Source organism: Physella acuta, unplaced genomic scaffold (assembly GCF_028476545.2).
Source record: "Physella acuta isolate Inbredline_101_S28 unplaced genomic scaffold, ASM2847654v3 ptg000748l, whole genome shotgun sequence".
NCBI lineage: Eukaryota > Metazoa > Mollusca > Gastropoda > Physidae > Physella > Physella acuta.
The window spans coordinates 124,902-149,119 of record NW_026732266.1 but is presented as its reverse complement, the minus strand read 5'-3'; the positions used below and the strand labels follow the sequence as shown (position 1 = coordinate 149,119).

Sequence of the window (24,218 nt, the reverse complement as noted above, 5' to 3'; positions counted from 1 at the left end):
CAGCTAGGTTGACGAAATTTCATACATAAGTATTTTATCAAATGCTTAGTTCTGTTTCAACTTTTCAGCGATTTCCGGAAACAGGAAGTGGAACTTATTCTATCTTCGGTTTTTCAAAAGCCTATAACTTGAGTATTGTTTCAGTTAGATAGGCGAAATTTCACATATAAGTAAAAAAAATTCTAATTATCTTTTTCCAGTCAAATTTTAAGTAATTTTAGGTGACTGGAAGTAGTACTTTACGATATTTCCGATTTCTCAAAAAAACAAAACAAAAACAAACAAACAACGCATATGAATTTATAAAGTACTCATGTTCCCCACTAGTACGCATTATTTTCTGTTCACTGGGAGCGCAATTTAAAAAGCATGTCTATATCCGGAGTTGCAATATCATGTCGTGTTATGTAAAAATATTCGAGAATGTTTAAGGGCTTTATTTTAATCTTTAAGTTGAACTGTGTTTTTATTTTGATTGTTTTTAAAATACAATGTTGCACTATATTCCCCAGGTCGTAGTGTTGAGTTGATGGTTTCATTACTGTCTAAGGCAACAAAACTAAAACGAAGAACATCTGATTTGGCGTATTGATAAAGTCTATGCTTTATATGTCATTAATCTTTTTAAAAAGAAATAATTCTAAAAATTGTTCTTGTCATTAAAATTCAAATTCGTGGGATAATAAATGCATAGAATTTATTTTTATGAGTGTAGAATGGAAGGATATAAAACTGACATTACTTTAACAAAATCACAAAAATGTACTTTAAAAAAATTGTCAGTGTTGTAAATACACATGCATATCTGTAAGTGTAATCATGCACCACATGCAAGAACAATACTTACAAACGGATTTAAAACACTACAAACGGATTTAAAACACTGGACTAAATAAGTGTTGCAGCATTAATAATACATGTTTAGCAGCTATCTACACACAGTCCATTCTAAATAAACTTACACAGAAGAAAAGACAAACCTAGAATAAGTGGCTACTCCACATAACTTAAAGTTTAATAACACGGGGATAATGTGGTCAGCATTATGCCCTAACGTGAGTTAAATACCCATCAGAGCTGGGTGGAGTCATGGACATTCTACAGCTTTGAACCGGGATTCGAACTCTAGACTTCCGGGTTCACCGTCTCGTTCTCTACCGCTAAGCCACGCCTGTGATACATGGACACAAGCAAGTTCAAACCGGAAGTTGACAACATGACGACACAGCTCACCAGAGGCGTAGCGACCCTTCCCGGCGCCCGGGGACATACTTTCAATTTGGCGCCCCCCTCGGGAGCAAATTTTCGATTCGCACCCCCCTCGAACTTTTCATTTGCACCCCCCCCCCCCCTCAAACTTTCGATTTGCACCCCCCCCCCTAAGGTCGGCGCCCGGGGACATATGTCCCCCCCCCGCCCCCCCCCCCCCCTCGCTACGCCTCTGCAGCTCACAACACGAGGAGTGAACATGAATTCACGTGACGGGTAACCAAGTACGATCAACATTCGCCTATTCATCCCCTTCGCCGCTATTACTTTTTAGTGCATTATTACATAAAAGTTTGTTATTAAAACGTTTTTTGTGATATTTATTTATTTTTAATTTTTTTTTCTTTACATGCTTTTATTTAACTCACTTTCATTGTCTGTCGTCAGTCTGTCTGACTAGATCGAAACGCCCGAGCGAAATAGCAGGCACTTCTAACTGACAGATTGGTACGTGGGTTAAGACATAAAGAAAATGCATCATGACATTCAACTTGACTTAATTGGTCGCCTGATTAATTTATTATGATTTAATTAAAAATTTGACCAATTTAGTAGGCTGTTCTATCTAACTACTCTACACGCGTCATCACGTTCAATAGGTGCGCAATGGTTTTTAGTCATGTAACTCTATTGTAAATAAAACATGTAATGTACTAACAGAAATTAATTAAAAAAAACGTTTTAATAACAAGCTTTTATGTAATAATACACTAAAAAGGAGAAAATAAATTATAGACCACTATTTAAATAACTTCGATAAATATTGGCTCAAAGTTGACAGCGTCTTCTTTCTGTTGACTGCCGATCTCTATCACCTTGTTTTAATATAACCGTTGTCAGTCGAAATAAAGGAATACCTTTTGATCTGCCACTTCGAGTATCACAACCTTCCACAGCACAGATCGCCATTTTGAATGAGTACCTGTACACCGCGATGGCGGATGGTTACATACTGAACGATCCGTTACGTCATATGCAACGACTCTATAGCAGCCTGCACGGCGCCGGGAAACGCGCCTGATTTGATTTAGTGAGCGACTATAACAAAACATTTTATCTTATCTCACTGTTCCAGTCGGAACTCAAGTTATCGTGTTCACAGACACACAGACACCCTCCCATTCTCACTCTCTCTCTCTCTCTCTCTCACACACACACACACACACACACTACAGACATAAGGACACAACTGTACAAGTATTTGTTTCCAACTCAGCGAGGTGTAAAACGTCGAGATTTGTAAAAAACTTGACTATTTATAATTAAAAACTGCAGCTGAAAATGAGCTTTTATATTTTTTTCTACCATTTTGGCGCCCCCTAGTTTGGCGCTTCACTCTAGCTACCCATCTGTTGCTTGTACGTTGTTTACTGAAAAGTAATCATTGAGCTGTAAATATTACCAATGTTTATCAATGTTTATTACAACCTGGGCTGTAGACAAAAGAGTTCAGAAACAATTGGCAACACACGAAGAACGTTTAGCTCAAATCATGTGGAATGGTCGGTCCCTTGTAATATTGTAAGCTTATCGTACTTCAAATCACCTGCTGTAATGCGGGCATTGAAATTTGGAACTGTTACATCAATTGAAGTTCACTATGCTCAATTATTTAAGAAGAATCCATGCAAGTATACACATACAAAATCGATATTTGGTCAAATGTCTTCTTCTTCTTCGTTCTTAATTTTAGTGCTGGAAGAAATACCCTTCAACACAATTACATTGTAAACAATACCTAGCAAAGGGCACCCCGTCAAAAGAGCGCACGACAAAAGAGCGCCGACATAAGAGCGCAGACAAAAGAGCGCCGACAAAAGAGCGCAGACAAAAGAGCGCAGACAAAAGAGCGCAGACATTAGAGCGCAGACAAAAGAGCGCCGACATAAGAGCGCCGACAAAAGAGCGCAGTCAATTATAAAAACACATGTTGTAAGCTAAACAAATATGGCATTAAACAATCGGCGGTACGATAAAACGACATGTGTTTATTTATATATTGTGGTTGATATGGTATAAATGCAGTTTGAAAATATTTCTAGCCCAATTAACATGGAGAAGATAGAATCACAGAAAGGGAAGGTAATTATTTTGGTCGAAGGCTACAGATATCGAAAGGACAGAGCAAATGCTGATGGAAATACGACATGGAGATGCTGCAAGAAAGATGGCTGCCGAGGACGGATGAAAATGATGAACGATGTTTTTTCTGTCATCATTGGAACACAATCACGCTCCTGATCCGGCTAAAAACGAAGCTAAAAACATCAATGATGTCTGTACTGCATTCGAGCATTTAGTAGAAGCTAGTCCTGCAGAAATTATGCCACTGGTAGATTATTGGGAGGATAGTTACATAGGGAGGCGAAGGAGAAACCGTCGAGGTGACCCACGCTTCGCTCTTGCTATTTGGAATGTCCATAATCGTGTCTCTGAAAATCTACCACGTACAAACAACTCAGCCGAGGCATGGCATCGCGCATTCCAACAAACGGTAGAGTGCAATCATCCTTCCGTTTATAAATTGATCAACCAGTTTCGTCTAGAACAAGATCACATCGAAATCGAACTGGAACGTCATCTGGCTGGAGTTAATCAACCAGAAGCTTCAAAGAACAAATATGTTCAGCTGAACCGAAGATTGCAGGGGATGGCTTCAACCAATGTTAATGATTCAATGATGGACTACCTACGTGGGGTTCCACTCAAGCTCCTGGCGTGTCACATTTTGGTGAGCCTTTCGCAGTGTGTGTCCCACCCAGCGCCACTTCCTCCACCCCTATAATATTTATGATCATTCACACCATCAATTTATAGTTGTATACAGTTCCGTAATTGGGATAATTATTTATTTTTCCATGAAATGTCTTTTAATGACAAGAAACAATTTTAATTTTTTTGTGTGTGAAGATTATTGACGGATAAAGCATACGCTTTATCAATATGCCAGATCAGATGTTCAACGTTTTATTTTGGATGCCGTAGACAGTAATGGAACAATCATCTCAATGCTGCGACCTGGAGAATATAGTGTGAGACTGTATTTGATCAATAATATATACTAGCCGTCCCGGCCAGGCCCTGCTCTGGCTTCTGTGAAAAACCTTCCTGTTAAAGACCATTACCTGTGTGTTTAGTAATCATCATAAACCCGGCATTGCCCACCCAAACCACAACCAACCAAAACCAAAACAACAAAACGCAAACATAACGCTAACACAATTACAAATACAAACGAAAACAAAAACCTAACAACAAACCCAACCACAACCACAAACACCAATACAAACACAAAGAAAAAACAAACAAAAAAGCAAACGTAAACAAAAACCTAACAACAAACCCAACCACAAACACCAATACCAACAAAAAAAAAAAAACAACGAAAAAGCAAACGAAAACAAACCAAATTCAAACGCAAAACCAACCAAAAACACAAATACAAACCCAAAAAAAAAAAACACAAACAAAAACGAAAAAAGAAAGAACAAAAACGAACCAAATCAAAACGCAACCACTAACGCAAACCCACCTAAACACAAAGAAAACACTAACGCGAACATAAACGCCCGGGGCGGAATCACCTGTTTTAGCTTAATGAACGACTATAGTACCCCAACTTATTCATAGTCTTTTGCACTCACTTAAACGAACGCGCCTGTTTCAATTTGATGAACAATTTTAATACTCCAAGCTTATCCGTAAAATACCTACAACATTTGCACTTGATCAATCCCCGCTAATTATGTAATTATTTTTTTTCCCAACACCAAAACAAAGTAATTAAAAAGTAAATTATTTTCACGGAATGCAATGGGTTTATAAAGGGAAGTAATTGTGTTTTTCCTAATTTATCAAAGGGAAGTAAGTGCTAAAGGACTAAATAAAGACATAATTAGAATTTTTGTAAAAGATGATATTTTTTTTAAAACTTGTGTTTAATGAACATGCCGACAATTATTACTGTAATTTGAAAAATGAAAATTATTTCCCAACACTTTCAATAGTAATTTTTTAGCTCATAAATTTAGACAAATGCGCACGATAATTTTCTAACACTTAAATTCGTACAATTCCAACGATATACAAATGCATTACATACAGAACTGAGCTTTATATATTAGATGTAAAGATAATCAACTTGTTTGGTTTGAAAGATAATTTGATTTTTTTTTTCATAAATCACAAAAGAAAATTTTTCTAAAAATATCCTTCCAACAAAACTCACGAGAATTCATGGCCTAGTTGCCACAACTGAACTGCTCAAAGGAAGGTCTAGTCGAAGCCTTCAACAAGCCGTCGAGGAAACCTCCAACACGTTTGCCACACATGTCAGTATGTTTTTTGAGCTCACAGACGAAGAGTTCATTCACGAATCTATAGAGCAAAAGTCAGCAAAACAACAACCATTCATGAACGCTGCACCGCCATTTTACAATATCTATCTCAACTACATAATTATTGAGTAAAATAAAAAATAAACCGGGAGTGATCTCCTCTAAACTTTCTCGAAGATTCTTATATAACACTACGGGGGATGGCAGCACGAGATATAGACAATATTTTAAATCCGTTTTTTAATTACTTAAACTTTTTATAATAGAATAGAATCTCGTAGAAAAAAGAATTGCACACCAAGTGAACGCCAAACAAAATGTGCATAATAGAGCTGAAAAGTTGATACAGATCTATGATTTTGATATAATACTTATATATGAAATTTCATCAACCTACCAGTAACGGTAGTCAAGTTATCGTGTTTACAGACACACATACATACACACACACACGCACACACATGTAAACACACAGACATACGGACAAAATCGCAAAATTATTTTTTATGACTTGGGGAGGTGTAAAACGTCGAGATTTGAAAAAAAAACCTCGATTTTTCTTGCACGATTACAATCTATTTTCTATACTCTGTAGACCTATATACGAGAAAGTAAAAAAATATTTTTATAAAGTCACCAAATTTTAACTTGTTCAAGCGCTTAGCGTTTTTAAAAAATAAACATACATCAAATAATGTCAAATTAATCCAGTTAATAAAACACAATTACGGGCAAAAGTTGAAGGACGAAGCATCTTGACCAGGTGTGATATTTTCTAAGCTGAACTTTAGCTTCTGTTGGCTATCCTTCGTACAGCCGTCGATAGCCAGTTCGAGTTCTACCACCTTCAACTCGTTCTTGACGCACTCAGAGTTAGCAACAGTAAAAAAATCTGAATTAAAAAAAAAACAATAATATATTGTAGATTATGTAGGTTGTAGATTATGAATTCAAGAAACTAAACTTTAAAACATCTCGATTTAATTGAGGCTGAAGTATTAATAAAATTAAGAACGGTTTGTAGAATATTAAAGAAACTCGTACTTTAAGAAATATAAATCAACAAGCTTTACATAATCATGTGGATTCAATAAAAAGAAACATGCCACTTGAAAATCTAAATTATAACTTGTCGACAAAAGTTATATATTTTTTTCACCTTTTTTGCTTATTTCTGAACACACGAAATCAGCCACGTTCACCTCAGCAGTCAAGTTATCCTTAAGCTCTTGGTTGTCGCATTTCTTCTCAGCTCCGTTGTAGCACGATTTAAAGGCTGTTGCTTTCCTAGAAAGTTATTTATATTATTTTATATTAATATGTATTTATACAACGGTGTTTAAATTAATTGCTTATTATTCATAAATACTCAAACCGTTTGACATGTTTTTGCACAATGATGATCTACATTTTATACAAATTAAATTTAACTTAACATTCTCATAGCCTTAAAAATAACGTTATGTATATTATAAACTAGATCAACTACCTTGCTTGCACTTTAAAATTTAAACATATATATATTTCTGGCCTGAATGACCAACGCAAGTGAATATTTACAGCAAGGCACCCTATTTCTAACAAATATATGATGAATAATATTGTCGCCGATAGAGCAAACTTTAATATACTGAAGGTTTGTGTTCTATAATGGAGCGAGATCGGATACCTAACATGAGTCCTATGGTTAATCTGCTAGAATCTTTCAGAGTACAGACGTCTGTAGACCTACACAGTCGAGACTTCAAAGTGCATTCATGGGCCGATATGACAGAAACACGAATTATGTACCATACTAAACTAATATTTTTTTTCTAGTTTAAAAAAATTATTTTGCACGAAAATAAAATAAAACGTGAGACCACTGACGGAGCAAACGCTAAAAGAATGTCACTTACTGACAAAACTCTCCGTAGGTTGCATTATTAGTAATTGTGTTGAATATATCTGTTCCAACTCTATGGCGGTCACATGCTAAGACACTATCGCAGCCGCCATTTCGTTTGATGTGTCCGCATTCTGGGACACAAAAAGTGGAGTGTGTGGAGAGCGTGGATAAAAGTCAATGATCCAGAACACAACAGGGAGATAGATAAAAACATTGCACAATGTATGATGCAAACATTCTTCTAAAAATAGTTTGACATAAAACTTGTTATTTATTTTAGATTTACTTGTACAGTGTTACATTTTTTCTCAATTTGGTTGAAGCTGAAAAACATACCGACAGCCTAACGGAACTAAAAGAACAACAATGTGATAAAATTCAAAAGTGTCTTGATCTAGCTCAAAATCAATGAGGAAAAAAAAATTCTAACAGAAATTAAATTATATTACATCGTGAAAATTGATAGTTTTTGCTATAAATAAGTAAATTCGGAAGCTTTATATGAATTTTTAAATACTTAAGTTAATGTTTTAAGAAAAGGTATACAAACAAGAAAACAACAAAAATATACAATCATATGCTGCATTACAACTGTAGGTTCATCATTACCACTGTAAAATCTTTAACAAGATGTTTTTGGACCCGTTTTTGTTTCTTTTCTTAATCTCACTCTAGGCGATATTGTTCCCTTAATGAAAATTCTTCCACCGGAATTTTGTTAGATAAAAGATTTATGAAATTTATGATCTTCGAAAATAAATAACGAATTTAAATTAGCAAAACGTCTATCTCAGCCTAAGGGAAATAAAAATAGTATAATTTAAATGTCATTACAATAAGAAAATATTTAAAACCGAAAGTTTTCACATGCTACTGACCTGCAGCGATGTAACAAAGAGATAAAACCAAGACGAGTTTGAACATTTTGGAACTGTGAAGCAACGAAATCTGGCTAGGTGGCAAAACACTTCTGGTACAGTGTCGTCGTCATGTACCAGATTATATTGGACGACAGCAGGTGTTAACCCATTCATGACTATCAGGATTGTGCAGCAGGCGTTAACCCTTTAGCGACTATTAAAAAAGCAACAATATTTAAAATTTTAAAAACAATATTCTGTTGACAGGACACATAATCTCAGACAAAATATCCCAGACAAAATATCTCACTGACAAATATCAGGACAAATGATATTTTATTTATGTTTGGGTGCTACTTTAACATTTAAATATTTTTCCCGATGCATATTTCTTGTTGTAATATTTTGGTCGGTTAAAATAAAAAGGAGGAGGTGTCGCTGGGTGGGACACACAATGCAAAAGGCTCACTTAAATGTGACATGACATGCGTTTGAGTGGAGCCCCCAGGGAAAGCAGAAGAGAGGGCGATCAAGACAGACCTGTATGTGGAGTCTTCTGGAAGAACTGAAGTAAAAGGGATGCCTTAGGAGTTTGCAAAATCAATAGCTGGGGATCGGGTGAAATGTTAGGATACGCTATCACACACACACACACACACACACACACACACACACACACACACACACACACACACACACACACACACACACACACACACACACACACACACACACACACACACACACACACACACACACACACACACACACACACACACACACACACACACACATACATACATACATACATACATACATACATACATACATATATATATATATATATATATATATATATATATATATATATATATATATATGTGTGTGTGTGTGATAGTGTGTGTATTTGTATGTATGTGTTCGCCAGTGCCTACGATTGTGTGTGTGTGTGTGTATGCGACAGACCGGGAAGAATTTAATAATTACGATGTTTATTTTTGTTGCCAAAAATTTTACTCGACGCCAATTAAATTCCCATTAAGATGTGTTATCCTTTGAAATAAAATCATGACTGATCTCCCCTAAACTTTCTCAAATATTATTATTTAACACTAAGGTGGGTGCTCACTCTAGGTAATTGGGATACGGGCTTATTTTTTTAAAGCATTTTTTAAAATAATTACATTTAAAAAAAAGAATAGAATCACGAAAAAATTAATGGGAAAATTAGATTTTTTTTTTTACTTTTACGTGAAATTTAGTCTAACTGAAACATCACTTATGATATTCAGGTTAAAATCAGCAGCGATGAAATGCATTTTAATATTCTAAACCAATGTGGAATTCAAATTCATTTTTTAAAAAAAGTGACATCTCTTCTGCGGTATGTCTCGAAGTTAAGTGGCCACAGATAGTAGAGAATGAAATAATAGCAATGAAAAGGTAGGGGTTAGGACACAACATCAGAAAGACAGTAAATAACATCACGAAATAAATGCTGGTCTGAAGTCCACGGGGAAGAAGTAAGAAAACGAGACAAATAAGTCATGAAGGAAATTGTTTGAAATGGAGATAGGAGAGGCTGTATTATCAGAGAACAATCTTCATAAAATTCGCCTATACTCCTAAGGAAGCCAAAATAGTTAGACAATAAAGGTAGAAAACTGTTAAATAATTATGTAAAGGCCTGTATCAGTTAATTTTTTAATATGTTGACTGTTAAATGTCCTCAGCCCTTTCAGACAGTAGTCAGATGAGCTACACGTAGCCTGAAAGTGTCTAGCTTGATGTCCTCAGTTCTTTCAGACAGTGGTCAGATGGGTTACACGTAGCCTGAAAGTGTCTAGCTTGATGTCCACAGTCCTTTCAGACAGTGGTCAGATGAGCTACACGTAGCCTGAAAGTGTCTAGCTTGATGTCCTCAGTTCTTTCAGACAGTGGTCAGATGGGTTACACGTAGCCTGAAAGTGTCTAGCTTGATGTCCTCAGTCCTTTCAGACAGTGGTCAGATGTGTAACGCGTAGCCTGAAAGTGTCTAGCGAGGTTCAAGCAAATAATACATTCTTTCTTTCTTCATGTCTGGTCTAAAATGATACTCGTATTTAACAAATAAAGGATTATATCAGAACACACACACACACACAAACCCAATGTGTCGCCCCCCCCCAAACATGGCTAATACAATGATATATATAACAGTGTTATCGAATACTCAAGTGTTATATAATAAATCCTAAAGCCTCTCTATGTGTTTGTGTTTTTGTTTAGATGTGTATGTGTGTGTGTACGTGCTCAAAAAGCTACTAGAATGCATTTCGTTTGCGATTATGTTATGCAATACAGAGCCCAAAATGACCTAGCGCAGTGGTTCTAAGCCCGTGTTTGATCGAACCCCAGGGGTTTGGTTAGTCAAACTCAGAGGTTCGACGGATGTCAAAGTCACACCCACGTTCGGATTTGGTCACTGATCACGCTAGAACTAGTAAGAAGGTTCGATGAATACGCATTTCCAATTCGTGGGGATACGTACCCAAAAAAAGTTTAAGAACCACCTAACTAAGTAAAACGTTCAATCGATTTGCGTTATGTGGTGGTTCGGGTCGTGTTCTCTTTTGTTTGATTTTATGTCATATTTTATTTTTAAAAAGCCCGAACATATTGTATGATAAAGTAGGGTTATACGAGTATTCCCACAAAGGGTATTAGTCTTCTGATGCAGCATATTTTTGTAATCAATACCTAGCAAAGATCTACACAGCATCCCGAGATGTCTGCAGGTTTGGGGTTAGAGTAAGGAGCGAGATGCCCGTCACCACGCGTTGCAGCGGTCTCAGAAGAAAGTCTGACGAAATATTACAAGAGTGTTTCATCAATGTGTTACCAATCCTATGTTCGTAGACGCGTAACCTTCTTTTCTAAAACTAATTTAATTTTAAACAATGCTATATTTGTCGGGGCACGGGTTTACCCGGACGTTCTGCATGAAAGCCTAGATTGTACGTTAATCACTCTTCGTAATAGTGAGGTAGAACTCACCGCGGCGACCTCCAGGTGTTAGTGACGTAGCAAGTGCTGTCGGGAACCTTGGTTATACTACCACACAAACGCCGTTTATGCGCGCAGGCGGACGCGGCTGATTCGATATAGTATAGCAAAACATTGTATCCATATGCTATCACATTGTTTAAAACTAACGATGGACCCATAGTGCTTACAGCAAATCGTCCCCTACAATGGTGCCGGAGTACGTGCCTGTCTTGGACGCCCTCTCTTCATCTTCCCCTAGGGGTTCCACTCAAGCGCCTGGCGTGTCACATTTTGGTGAGCTTTTCTCAGCGTGTGTCACACCCAGCGCCACTTCCTCCACTTCTTGTAATATCTCTGGTCATTCCCACCCTCATTTTATTCCTACCTGTTTCAACTCCCCTGAATACATGGCCAAGCTATTTGTGAACTTCAAGCCTCCGTGTGACTATCGTTGTACAGTTCAGTGATTGAGATAATAAAATGTTAGAGTGTTGTATACAGTTCAGTAATTTGGATATTTAAAATGCTAAAAAGCTGTTTACAGTTGAGTAATTGAGATATTTAAATTACTAGAGTGTTTGGTTACAAAATAAAAGGAATTGTTGAAACAAGATTACTGAAATAGCTACGTTTGCTGAATTTTAGATTTTAAATTTTGCATGTTAAATCATTTATATAATTAAAAAAAAAAAAAGAAAAATTAAAAAAATTAAATAAACAAAAACACGTACGAAAATTGTACTGCCTTTAATAAAAGTATAAGATAAATTAAAAAAAAAGGGCCTATAGTTTTAAATAGTTAATGTAGTCAAGTAAACAAAATATCCACTATCAGTTTCTATATTTTATGACTAATATTAACATTTTAAAATTACTGTAAATTTTTCAGCATTAATTCATGCATATTTAAAAAATATAGGATGTATTAAAAAAATGGTTAATTAATAATTGCAAGGCGGTTTGAAATCTTTAGCACCTCTGGTCATGTAGTCCAGCAGAGGGTATCTGGAGGTAAAAACATATTTTAAATTAATTAATGGGACAACGGAATTAAGATGAAAGAAGGGCTAACACGGGGTAACGGAATTATACACATCTCAAAAAGGTCATTAGAAAAACCATTACAAACATACAAATACAAATGGGCAGGCTAAACATAAAAACAAACCATACATACAAACATATACGTGCAAAACAAAAATACAAACACATACAAAACGAACGGCAAAACATACAAACACATACTTACAGACACAAACACAAACAATAAGACAAATAAATAGATACAAACATATACAAAATGAGACGACGTAGCCCAAGTGGTAGAGCACTAAACTGCTAATCCAGAAGTCTCGAGTTCGAATCTGGGACTAAATCAGTAGAAAGTCCCTGAGTCAACCCAGCTCTGATGGGTACCTAACTTAGTTAAAAAAAAGTAAAATCGGCTGGGAAAAGTGCTGACCACACCTTCCCTTCATATGCCGATGTCAAGAAACATATGAACTCTACTTCATCTGACCAATAAATCGCTAGGTCTAAAATAGATTCTTTACTTACTTTTTAACATATACAAACAGACATACCAAACATATACAGCCGGACGCATACAAAGAGACATGCCAAACATATAGCCTGCAGATGAACGCATACAAACAGACATACTAAACATATACAGACGGACGCTTACAAAGAGACATGCCAAACATATACAGACGAACGAATAGACGAATATACAGACGAACGAAAAGAGACATACCAAACATATAGCCTACAGATGAACGCATACAAACAGACATACTAAACATATACAGACGGACGCATACAAAGAGACATACCAAACATATACAGACGTCCATACAAAGAGACATACCAAACATATACAGACGAACGCATACAAACAGACATACTAAATATATACAGACGTCCATACAAAGAGACATACCAAACATATACAGACGTCCATACAAAGAGAAAATCACCTGAAGATCTTGCGATGGTCATAAGGCAGACGGCTGCTGCCCTCACGTGACTCTGGCCAGTAGACGATGGCGTCGATGGTAGAACACGACAGGACGAAGGCGTAGTTCGGGGTCGTCTAAATAACAGAATGTTAACAGAATACTGGCAGCTTTAAAATATAGTTCGGGGTCGTCTAAATAACAGAATGTTAACAGAATATTTGCAGCTTTAAAATATAGTTCGGGGTTGTCTAAATAACAGAATGTTAACATAATACTGGCATCTTTAAAATATAGTTCGGGGTCGTCTAAATAACAGAATGTTAACAGAATACTGGCAGCTTTAAAATATAGTTCGGGGTCGTCTAAATAACAGAATGTTAACAGATTATTTGCAGTTTTAAAATATAGTTCGGGGTTGTCTAAATAACAGAATGTTAACAGCATACTGGGTGATTTAAAATATAGCTCGGGGTCGTCTAAATAACAGTTTGTTAACAGAGTACTTACAGCTTTAAAATATATTTCGGGGTCGTCTAAATAACAGAATGTTAACAGAATACTGGCAGCTTTAAAATATAGTTCGGGGTCGTCTAAATAACTGAATGTTAACAGCATACTGGGTGATTTAAAATATACTTAATATAGCTCGGGGTCGTCTAAATAACAGTTTGTTAACAGAGTACTTACAGCTTTAAAATATAGTTCGTGGTCGTTTAATTAAAAGAATGTTAACAGAATACTGGCAGCTTTAAATATAGTTCGTGGATGTCTAAATAACAGAATGTTAACAGAATACTGGCAGCTTTAAAATATAGTTCAGTGTCGTTTAAATAACAGAATGTTAACAGAATACTGGCAGCCTTAAAATATAGTTAGGTGTTGTCTAAATAACACAATTTTAAATTATAGTTCGGGGTCGTCTAAATAACAGAATGTTCACAGAATACTGGCAGCTTTAAAATATAGTTCGGGGTCGTCTAAATAACAGAATGTTAACAGATTATTTGCAGCTTTAAATGTAGTTCGGGGTTGTCTAAATAACAGAATGTTAACAGAATACTGGCAGCTTTAAAATATAGTTCGGGGTCGTCTAAATAACAAAATTTTAAATTATAGTTCGGGGTCGTCTAAATAACAGAATGTTAACAGAATACTTGCAGCTTTAAATATAGTTCGGGGTCGTCTAAATAACAGAATGTTAACAGAATACTGGCAGCTTTAAATATAGTTCGGGGTCGTCTAAATAACAGAATGTTAACAGAATACTGGCAGATTTAAAATATAGTTCGGGGTCGTCTAAATAACAGAATGTTAACAGAATACTGGGTGATTTAAAATATTGTTCGGGGTCGTCTAAATAACAGTTTGTTAACAGAGTATTTACAGCTTTAAAATATAGTTCGGGGTTGTCTAAATAACAGAATGTTAACAGAATACTGGAAGCCTTAAAATAAAGTTAGGGGTTGTCTAAATAACACAATTTTAAATTATAGTTCGGGGTCGTCTAAATATTAGAATGTTAACAGAATACTGGCAGCTTTAAATATAGTTCGTGGATGTCTAAATAACAGAATGTTAACAGAATACTGGGTGATTTAAAATATACTTCGGGGTCGTCTAAATAAGAGAATGTTAACAGAATGCTGGAATAGTTTCAGGTATTATAATGTATCACTACCAGGGTTTTTTGAGATATTTTCTCCGGGAAGGGATCTTAAAACTTTTGGGGTTCACTTGAAACTATATATATATAGTTTTTTTCCCGAGGGGAGGGGCACTTAAAATTTCCGGGGGGGGGGGGGGGGTGCGGACTACAATTTCCAAGTAGGGGGGGGTTGAGTGGACATGATTAAAAGTATACATATTCAATATAAATTCCATTTCCTTCAGGGGGGGGGGCGGTAGACTCTCTTCGGGGAGAGTGCTCTCCCCCCCCCCCCTCGAAGAGACGCTGGAAGAAACACTGCTCCCCCTTGAGAGATGCCTGAAAGAAACACCGTAGATATTGTTCCCCCCAAAGGAAAACAACAAAAGCAAAAAGTCTCTGAGATTCTCACCCCATCTGGCAGATGGCGCGTGCAGTCTGGGAAGGTCCCGACGAACACGTCAACTTCCGTTTGCATGAAGGAGATCTGGCACTCTGCACTGGTGCTCATTTGGTCCAGGGTCACGTTCTCAAGGTCAGCCACGTCGAACTCTCCGGGACTGGAGTTAGAACAATATTTAAAGTTAACCACTACTTTACCAATACTATACAACTACTATACAACTACTATACCACTACTATAGCATTAGTATAAAACTACCACATAACAACTATACAACTACTATAAAACTACTATACAACAACTACACCACTACTATAAAACTACAATACAATACAACTACTATAATACTATACCACGACTATACCACTACAATACCACAACAATACTGTCTATAGTTTTAAAATTCTAATCCTCCGTTGCTAAATAAATTAAAGTCTTTTAAATATTCAAATATTTAATAACATAATTCTTTTAGCAATTTTTGACAAGACTCGATTTTATAACTCTTAGATCTATATAATTTGCCGCATTTTGCTTTCCTAGCCACAACCAAATTCATGGCCCTAACATTAAGCTTCGTAACTTCCTTTATTGACGCATAATCACTATCATTCTACTGCATTTCTACCACATGAGTAAAAATAAGGAAGATTTCGTCAAATATTCAGTCATTAAAACTACAGTTTTAAAAAAAAAATTGTACATTTTTTGTACATTTTTTACCAAATGTTTTTTTTTTCAATTTGATGACACATAATACAATAAAAATGACGCAGTACCTGTACTTTGTTGGGTCTGTGAAGTTGTATGGCTGTATGCGAATGATGCCTTCGCTATCCTGTTTGATAACAAATATTTGCATTCTAAACACACGGCCGTTGTCCACCTCTTCCAGGTAAAACACGCAGTTCTGGAATCAGAAAATGTCTGACATGTTTTAAAACGCACAGTTCTGGAATCAGAAGTAAAGTACCTAGGCTACTTCAAGCAGAACCTCCACCCCTGAAAACAACTAGAAAACGCGAGAACCCCCCCACCCTAAGCATAACCACTCCCCCCTCCCTTAGAAAATGTATGATGTATATAGAAAAAATATAAAGTAGCGTCCGACTCGCATGCCTCGGAAGTAGCTCTAAGTACCCCCCCACAAAAAAAATGTTTGAAAGAAACTCACCGGCATCAGAGCTCTGACATAGACGGGTCGAAAGATGGGATTGATGACGTCATGCACGCGCTGGTCATGGTGGTTGAGTTCATTGGACGTTTTGTAAGCGCTGCTGTAGGAGCCGCTAAACATGTACAGGAAAGACAGGAGCCTCTGGGACGGCTCTGGAAACAAATATACGAATGCATGTACATATATACATATATACATATATACATATATATACATATATATATATATATATATATATATATATATATATATATATATATATATATATATATATATATATATATATATATTTGTCCTGATATATTTTGTCCTGATATATTTTGTCCTGGTATCTTTTGTCCGTGAGATCTTTTGTCCTTGATATCATTTGTCCTGGGATCATTTGTCCGTGAGATATTTTGTCTGAGATATTTTGTCTGAGATAATTTGTCCTGAGATCATTTGTCATGAAACCATATATATATATATATATATATATATATATATATATATATATATATATATATATATATATATATATATATATATATATATATATATATATATATATATATATATACATACATACATACACACGCGCGCAAAGTAATGTACTAACGTCAAAGGCTAGAAAATAGCATAATAAAAAACAAATTTAATTTTTTATTCCCAACTGAAGTAGTATGTGATCAAATTCAGCGCCCCCTCCCCCCCCCCCACACACACCCTAGTGATCTTACCTTCGCACGTGCGGTCAGCCTCAGTATACAGGATCTGACCCAAGTAGCAGAAAGCTATGAGAACGAGGGTGGAAGACTTCATGTTTGTTGCGTGGTTTCACCGTGGACAGGTTCAGAATGGTCGTAACAGCACACACACACACACACTAGCTTGGTGCTGTAAGGTCTTTTATCAGGGAACACTCACAAATAAAACTAATAAAATTTAACGATATGGTAATTTTTATAACGTTTATAATTAATTTTAATTACCTGTCGAATTATTCTTAAACGCATTTTATGGGTGCCCTGTCTAAAAGGCAAGTGACAAAATAGCTCCCGATTCAAAAAGGTCATGATATTCAAGCTCCCGAAAAGAATAAACTCAACATTCGGAGATTCAGCAATTGAATTTAAGAAGCTCCGACTAACATATACGACGCTAATAAGGCAATTGTGAAAAGCTTGCCAAAAAAAGTATAGTTAAGCCGGAGCTTAGTACTCTGAAGGAAATTAAAAGGACAAGAGCTTAAAACAAAAAAAAAACTAAATTCATGTTCTTCAAGAGCTTAACTTAAGTCATGAGCTTTATAATCGGGTGGAGCGTAATATACGACGGACACTTAATGCAAGTCGGAGCACATTTGTATAGAGAATTAATTAATAACAGGAGCTTAAAATTCGGAAAGAGCTTAATTTTTGTCTGAGGCTTTATCAAAACGTGGTTGTGTAAAAATAGGGAGGACTAACATTCTGTATTAGTTTAACTCAAGTCGAGAGCTTAATGTATCACATGAGCTTAGAGAATAGCGGAGAGGTTTAATGTTGAGCTATTGTCACGTACGTTAGCCTTATTAACAGAAGCCAATTTGTCAAGAGTCATCCATGTAAGCTAAAGCCATTGAGTCAATGGTCGTTAAAAAACCGCTCTCCGTTATCCTTTCATCAAAAAGGCTGATGAAATTAGTTTGAGCAATGAAAGGATTAACATATCATTTTTAATGAAATATTGCACGCTTATCTTTATGTGATCTTATTGTGTAGCTTATTAAACGTTTTTTATGTATTTGACTACATAAAGGTGAAATGCATGTGGTATGAGTAACAAGTGCTCTGAGTAGACTGGTGAGTAGTGGACTGACATGATGGACTGACATGATGGACTGACATGATGGACTGACATGATATGATGGACTAACATGATTGACTGACATGATATGATGGACTGACGTGATGGACTGACATGATGGACTGACATGATATGATGGACAGACATGATGGACTGACATGATATGATGGACTGACATGATGGACTGACATGATGGACTGACATGATGGACTGACATGAAGGACTGACATGATGGACTGACATGATGGACTGATATGACATGATGGACTGACATGATGTAATGACATGATGGACTGACATGATGGACTGACATGATGGACTGACATGATGGACTGACATGATGGACTGATATGATGGACTGACATGATGGATGGACATGATGGACTGACATGATGGACTGACATGATGGACTGACATGATGGACTGACATGATGGACTGACATGATGGATGGACATGATGGACTGACATGATGGACTGACATGATGGACAGACATGATGGACTGACATGATGGACTGACATGATGGACTGACATGATGGACTGACATGATGGACTGACATGATGGACTGACATGATGGACTGACATGATGGACTGACCTGATGGACTAACATGATATGATGGACAGACATGATGGACTAACATGATGGACTGACCTGATGGACTAACATGACATAATGTACTGACATGATGGACTGACATGATGGACTGACATGATATGATGGACAGACATGATGGACTGACATGATGGACTGACCTGATGGACTAACATGACATAATGTACTGACATGATGGACTGACATGATGGACTGACATGATGGACTGACATGATGGACTGACATGATGGACTGACATGATGGACTGACCTGATGGACTAACATGACATAATGTACTGACATGATGGACTGACATGATGGACTGACATGATGGACTGACATGATGGACTGACATGATGGACTGACATGATGGACTGATATGACATAATGTACTGACATGATGGACTGACATGATGGACTGACATGATGGACTGACATGATGGACTGATATGACATAATGTACTGACATGATGGACTGACATGATGGACTGACATGATGGACTGATATGATGGACTGACATGGTGGACTGACATGATGGACTGACATGATGGACTGACATGATGGACTGACATGATGGACTGACATGATGGACTGACATGATGGACTGACATGATGGACTAACATGATGGACTGACATGATGGACTGATATGATGGACTGACATGATGGACTGACATGATGGACTGACATGATGGACTGACATGATGGACTGACATGATGGACTGACATGATGGACTGACATGATGGACTGACATGATGGACTGACATGATGGACTGATATGACATAATGTACTGACATGATGGACTGACATGATGGACTGACATGATGGACTAACATGATGGACTGATATGACATGAAGGACTGACATGATGGACTGACATGACATGATGGACAGACATGATGGACTGACATGATGGACTGACATGATGGACTGATATGACATGAAGGACTGACATGATGGACTGACATGACATGATGGACAGACATGATGGACTGACATGATGGACTGACATGATGGACTGACATGATGGATTGACATGATATGATGGACAGACATGATGGACTAACATGATGGACTGACCTGATGGACTAACATGACATAATGTACTGACATGATGGACTGACATGATGGACTGACATGATGGACTGACATGATGGACTGACATGATGGACTGACATGATGGACTGATATGACATAATGTACTGACATGATGGACTGACATGATGGACTGACATGATGGACTAACATGATGGACTGACATGATGGACTGATATGATGGACTGACATGATGGACTGACATGATGGACTGACATGATGGACTGACATGATGGACTGACATGATGGACTGACATGATGGACTGACATGATGGACTGACATGATGGACTGACATGATGGACTGATATGACATAATGTACTGACATGATGGACTGACATGATGGACTGACATGATGGACTAACATGATGGACTGACATGATGGACTGATATGACATGAAGGACTGACATGATGGACTGACATGACATGATGGACAGACATGATGGACTGACATGATGGACTGACATGATAGACTGACATGGACTGACATGATGGACTGACATGACATGATGGACTGACATGATGGACTGACATGATGGACTGACATGATTGACTAACATGAAGGACTGACATGATGGACTGCTGATTTAATTCATACTTTCTGCTTGTAGTTATTAATTTTATTTTTATTTTTTAGATGTTAGTATTTTGATATTAGATTCAACATTGACCCGACCCCCCACCCCCCCCTCCCCCCAGTCTACACACGTCCACAAAAAAATCGATTTTTCGGACCATCCGATGTGAACGTCATAAATGGATAACTCTTAACTATTGACTAATGATGATAGTTGTATTGTGCATGGAGGGCGGATGTCTTCTCTCTTAATGTCTGCCAGCAGCAAAGAGAGCGGCCACCTTATATATATATATATATATATATATATATATATATATATATATATATATATATATATATATATATATATATATATATATATATATATATATATATATATATATATATACATATATATATATATACATATATATATATATATATATATATATATATATATATATATATATATATATATATATATAGTACATTAAATTTTATTTAAAGGATTAAAAGTATTAAGTATGGCACATAATTCATCCTTCTATCATATTGGCACAAGTATAGTCTATGTAGGTCTACGGACATTTTACGCTCCAATCCAGAACACAAACCCTCAGGATATTATAATCTGCTCTATCTGCGACCATATTATACCCCAGATCTTTGTTAGAAATAATGTGTCCTGTTAAAAATATTTACTTCCGTCGGTCAACAAGACCATAAATAAATCCAAGTTTATAATTTAAATTGCACTGAAAGTATTTGATAGTAGCAGATCTAGTTTCCAATATTCAACGTGTTAGTTTTAGGGCTATGCGAATGTTTAGCTACATTTAATTTTTTAAGTATAGATCATCATTGTGTACAAAAAAGTAAGACTTTTGAGTATTTTGAAAATAGTAGGTAATATGAACAAAATATATCAGTACAAATTAATATACAATTTTCTAGGAAAGCCAAAGCCTTCAGCTCCTGCTATCATGAAGCTGCGGACAACTGCGAAAATGAAGCTCTTAAGAATGTCGTGAGGGGCCAGATCAACCTAGCTGATGTCCTATGCTCAGTCGAGACCAAAAACGGTGAAAAAATATTCTGCCGACAACATATAAAAGAGATTTTTAAGTGCCAAGTTTTTTTATCCACACATTTAAAGCTTGTTGAACTGCATTTCTTAAAATGCGAGTTTCTTTATATTCCTCTTTTTTTAAATCGAACATATTAAATTCATTAATACTTCAGCCTTGATAAAATCTAGATTTTTAAAAGTGTAGTTTGTTAACTCATAATCTTCAGCCTAGTAATATTTCCGAAATATGAGAAAATTTTAAATTGGTTGTTTAAAATTCAGATATTTATGCCTTGGCTGATTCTGAGTGCGCCATGAACAAGCATAAGAAGCAAGAACGAACACAGGCTCAGGAAGACTGTTTGACGAATTACCGGAAATCTGTCGAGAGGTTTCATCAATATAATCCAGCCCACAGCTTATGCCCGTAATTGTTTTTATATTAAGTGGATCAATTTTATATTATTTGATGTAGATTTATTTAAAACAAAAAAGCTAAACGCATTAACAAATGAAATAATGCTATTTCTATATAAAACATTTCATTCTACTAATATTTTGTGGAGTAGAGACATATATTGAAAAAATCGTTGCAGCGTTCGTCACTGGTTATTTTATGCTAACTTTTGCTTTCTAGATCGTTTAATACACTGTCCATGTGTGTGATCAACAAAGCTACTGAAAGCTGTGGCAGCAGTGTTGGAGGTTTCCTCAGCCGCATGTGGAATGTGGCGACTGGACCGTCCTTTGAGCAGCTGGGTTGTGGCAACCAGGCCAGGAAAGCCCGTAAGTTTTGTTGGCAAGCTTATTGATTTTTGTGATTGGTGTAAAAAAACCACCAAATTATCATCTAAAACAAACTAAATGATTACTTTTAAAGTTGGCGTAACTTAGATGTTAAACTGTTTTTGTAGTATTATTTATTTATTATTATCTTACACTCCAGGTCGCAGCATTGAGATGATGGTTCCATTACTGTCTACGGCATCCAAAATAAAACATTGAACATCTGATCTGGCATATTGATATAGTCTTTGGTTTTATTCGTCATTAATCTTCACAAAACTTTTTTGTAACGTGTTCTTGTCTTTAAAAGTCATTTTTAAGGAAAAATAAATAAATTGAATCTGTTTTAATGTGTGTAACATGGAATGATATAAAACTGAAATGTAAGCAGTACCTTACTAAAATAAATTTAATATACACAATTCAGTGTTGTAAACACACTTAAATAGGCCTACCACAAACAAACGGATTACAAAACAGTGAACTAAACAAAGCAAAAGCTCGTTGCAGCACTAATAATACATAATTATCAGCTATCTACACTACCCACACACAGTGTGGTGGCGTAGACTGCAGTTGTAGGGTTGACAATGCATGTGACTAGACTAAACAGGTCTTGTCGAAGACGAAGCATGTTTTACAATTATATTGTAATTACGGACAACGGCATGAATGGGATACAGTGTAGCAGCCACGTATGTAGTTGGCCTAAGTTGGCCTAAGTTTATCGTAGGGAGAACGGAACGCCGACAAACTGGTAAAGCTGGGAAAGTTTATTAGCTGGGTTTGATATTTTAACCAAGTACACAAGAACGTTGGCGACATGCAAATTAGGTTAGGCTTGATGGGGAAGACAAAGAAATTAGAACTGCTTATTCTTTAGCATAACTGCTACATCACTACATTTTATGGGTCGGCGTGGTCGAGTCGGTAGAGCTCATGGTTGCTAAACCGAAAAGTCTCGAGTTCGAACCCTCGGGCAGATGAGGCTCGTTAGCTGTGGACAACTAAAAAATCAAACTACTGCTGCCTTGTAATTTGTTCTTGGTTGGACAAAGGTTATGGAAGCAAATCCAAAAAGAAAAGCAGGCGGAAATCGGAGTCAACGGCCCATATGGCGCATAACTAGTGGACACGTAATATTTAATTGTGTTAGAGGGGGATCCCTTCCAACACTAAAAATAAGAACGAAGAAGAAGAAGACTACATTTTGTTTAATCAAAATGCATATATATATATATATATATATATATATATATATATATATATATATATATATATATATATATATACTTTTTAATTAGTGGTATTGATTCGTTATAACGCCACCTAATACATATTACTCCCTATACTATGTAGTCGGGTTTAACATGTATTAATCTTTTAATCGTGTTCTCGAAATTACTGAACCGACGTTATTTAGAATCCAGAACATTCTCTAAACTATACGCTTATCAACTTGCCACGTCACAAAATAATAAATATGTAGGGGGGGGGGGGCTTAACGTGAAGCTAATCTTTAAAGCCGCTCCATCGTGGCAGTCAGCAGTTTGTAGTTAAAGAGGCAGCTAATTACATTTCTAATAATTTACAAAAGATTAATACTGATCATGCCGTGACTAATTAGATTTGACAAGAGAATAACACAACACAAGAAGATAAAACATGTTGAGGACCATTTTTCAGGGTTTTTAAAAAAATCAGAAGTAAGAGATAGCA

General features: G+C 36.3%; 3 protein-coding genes across 3 annotated transcripts in view; 1 reads left to right on the top strand and 2 right to left on the bottom strand.

The window, feature by feature from the left end:
• Positions 1 to 24,218, top strand: part of LOC131950257 (uncharacterized) — an 83,415-nt gene that overhangs the window by 6,581 nt on the left and 52,616 nt on the right. The window lies entirely within an intron of this gene.
• On the bottom strand, positions 4,224 to 8,475 carry LOC131950263 (uncharacterized). The gene is made up of 6 exons (XM_059312342.1): positions 8,373 to 8,475; positions 7,505 to 7,625; positions 6,766 to 6,893; positions 6,336 to 6,498; positions 5,498 to 5,646; positions 4,224 to 4,287 (listed from the first exon to the last, which is right to left on the bottom strand). The coding sequence occupies exons 1-5, from the start codon at positions 8,416 to 8,418 to the stop codon at positions 5,511 to 5,513; spliced, it is 594 nt and encodes a 197-aa protein (XP_059168325.1). The 5' UTR covers positions 8,419 to 8,475; the 3' UTR covers positions 4,224 to 4,287; positions 5,498 to 5,510.
• Positions 12,169 to 17,423, bottom strand: LOC131950256 (uncharacterized). The gene is made up of 6 exons (XM_059312334.1): positions 17,287 to 17,423; positions 16,565 to 16,719; positions 16,170 to 16,300; positions 15,400 to 15,547; positions 13,361 to 13,476; positions 12,169 to 12,386 (listed from the first exon to the last, which is right to left on the bottom strand). The coding sequence occupies exons 1-6, from the start codon at positions 17,366 to 17,368 to the stop codon at positions 12,323 to 12,325; spliced, it is 696 nt and encodes a 231-aa protein (XP_059168317.1). The 5' UTR covers positions 17,369 to 17,423; the 3' UTR covers positions 12,169 to 12,322.

Excerpts from the sequence above, each read along its gene's own strand:
- LOC131950263 (XM_059312342.1), bottom strand. The coding sequence starts at position 8,418 with ATGTTCAAACTCGTCTTGGTTTTATCTCTTTGTTACATCGCTGCAG. Across the intron at positions 6,894-7,504 it reads ACCTACGGAGAGTTTTGTCA|GAAAGCAACAGCCTTTAAAT; the intron begins GTAAGTGACATT and ends ATAACTTTCTAG. Across the intron at positions 6,499-6,765 it reads TTCAGAAATAAGCAAAAAAG|ATTTTTTTACTGTTGCTAAC; the intron begins GTGAAAAAAATA and ends TTTTTAATTCAG.
- LOC131950256 (XM_059312334.1), bottom strand. The coding sequence starts at position 17,368 with ATGAAGTCTTCCACCCTCGTTCTCATAGCTTTCTGCTACTTGGGTCAG. Across the intron at positions 16,720-17,286 it reads GGCTGACCGCACGTGCGAAG|AGCCGTCCCAGAGGCTCCTG; the intron begins GTAAGATCACTA and ends ATTTGTTTCCAG. Across the intron at positions 16,301-16,564 it reads ATGTCAGAGCTCTGATGCCG|AACTGCGTGTTTTACCTGGA; the intron begins GTGAGTTTCTTT and ends TTCTGATTCCAG.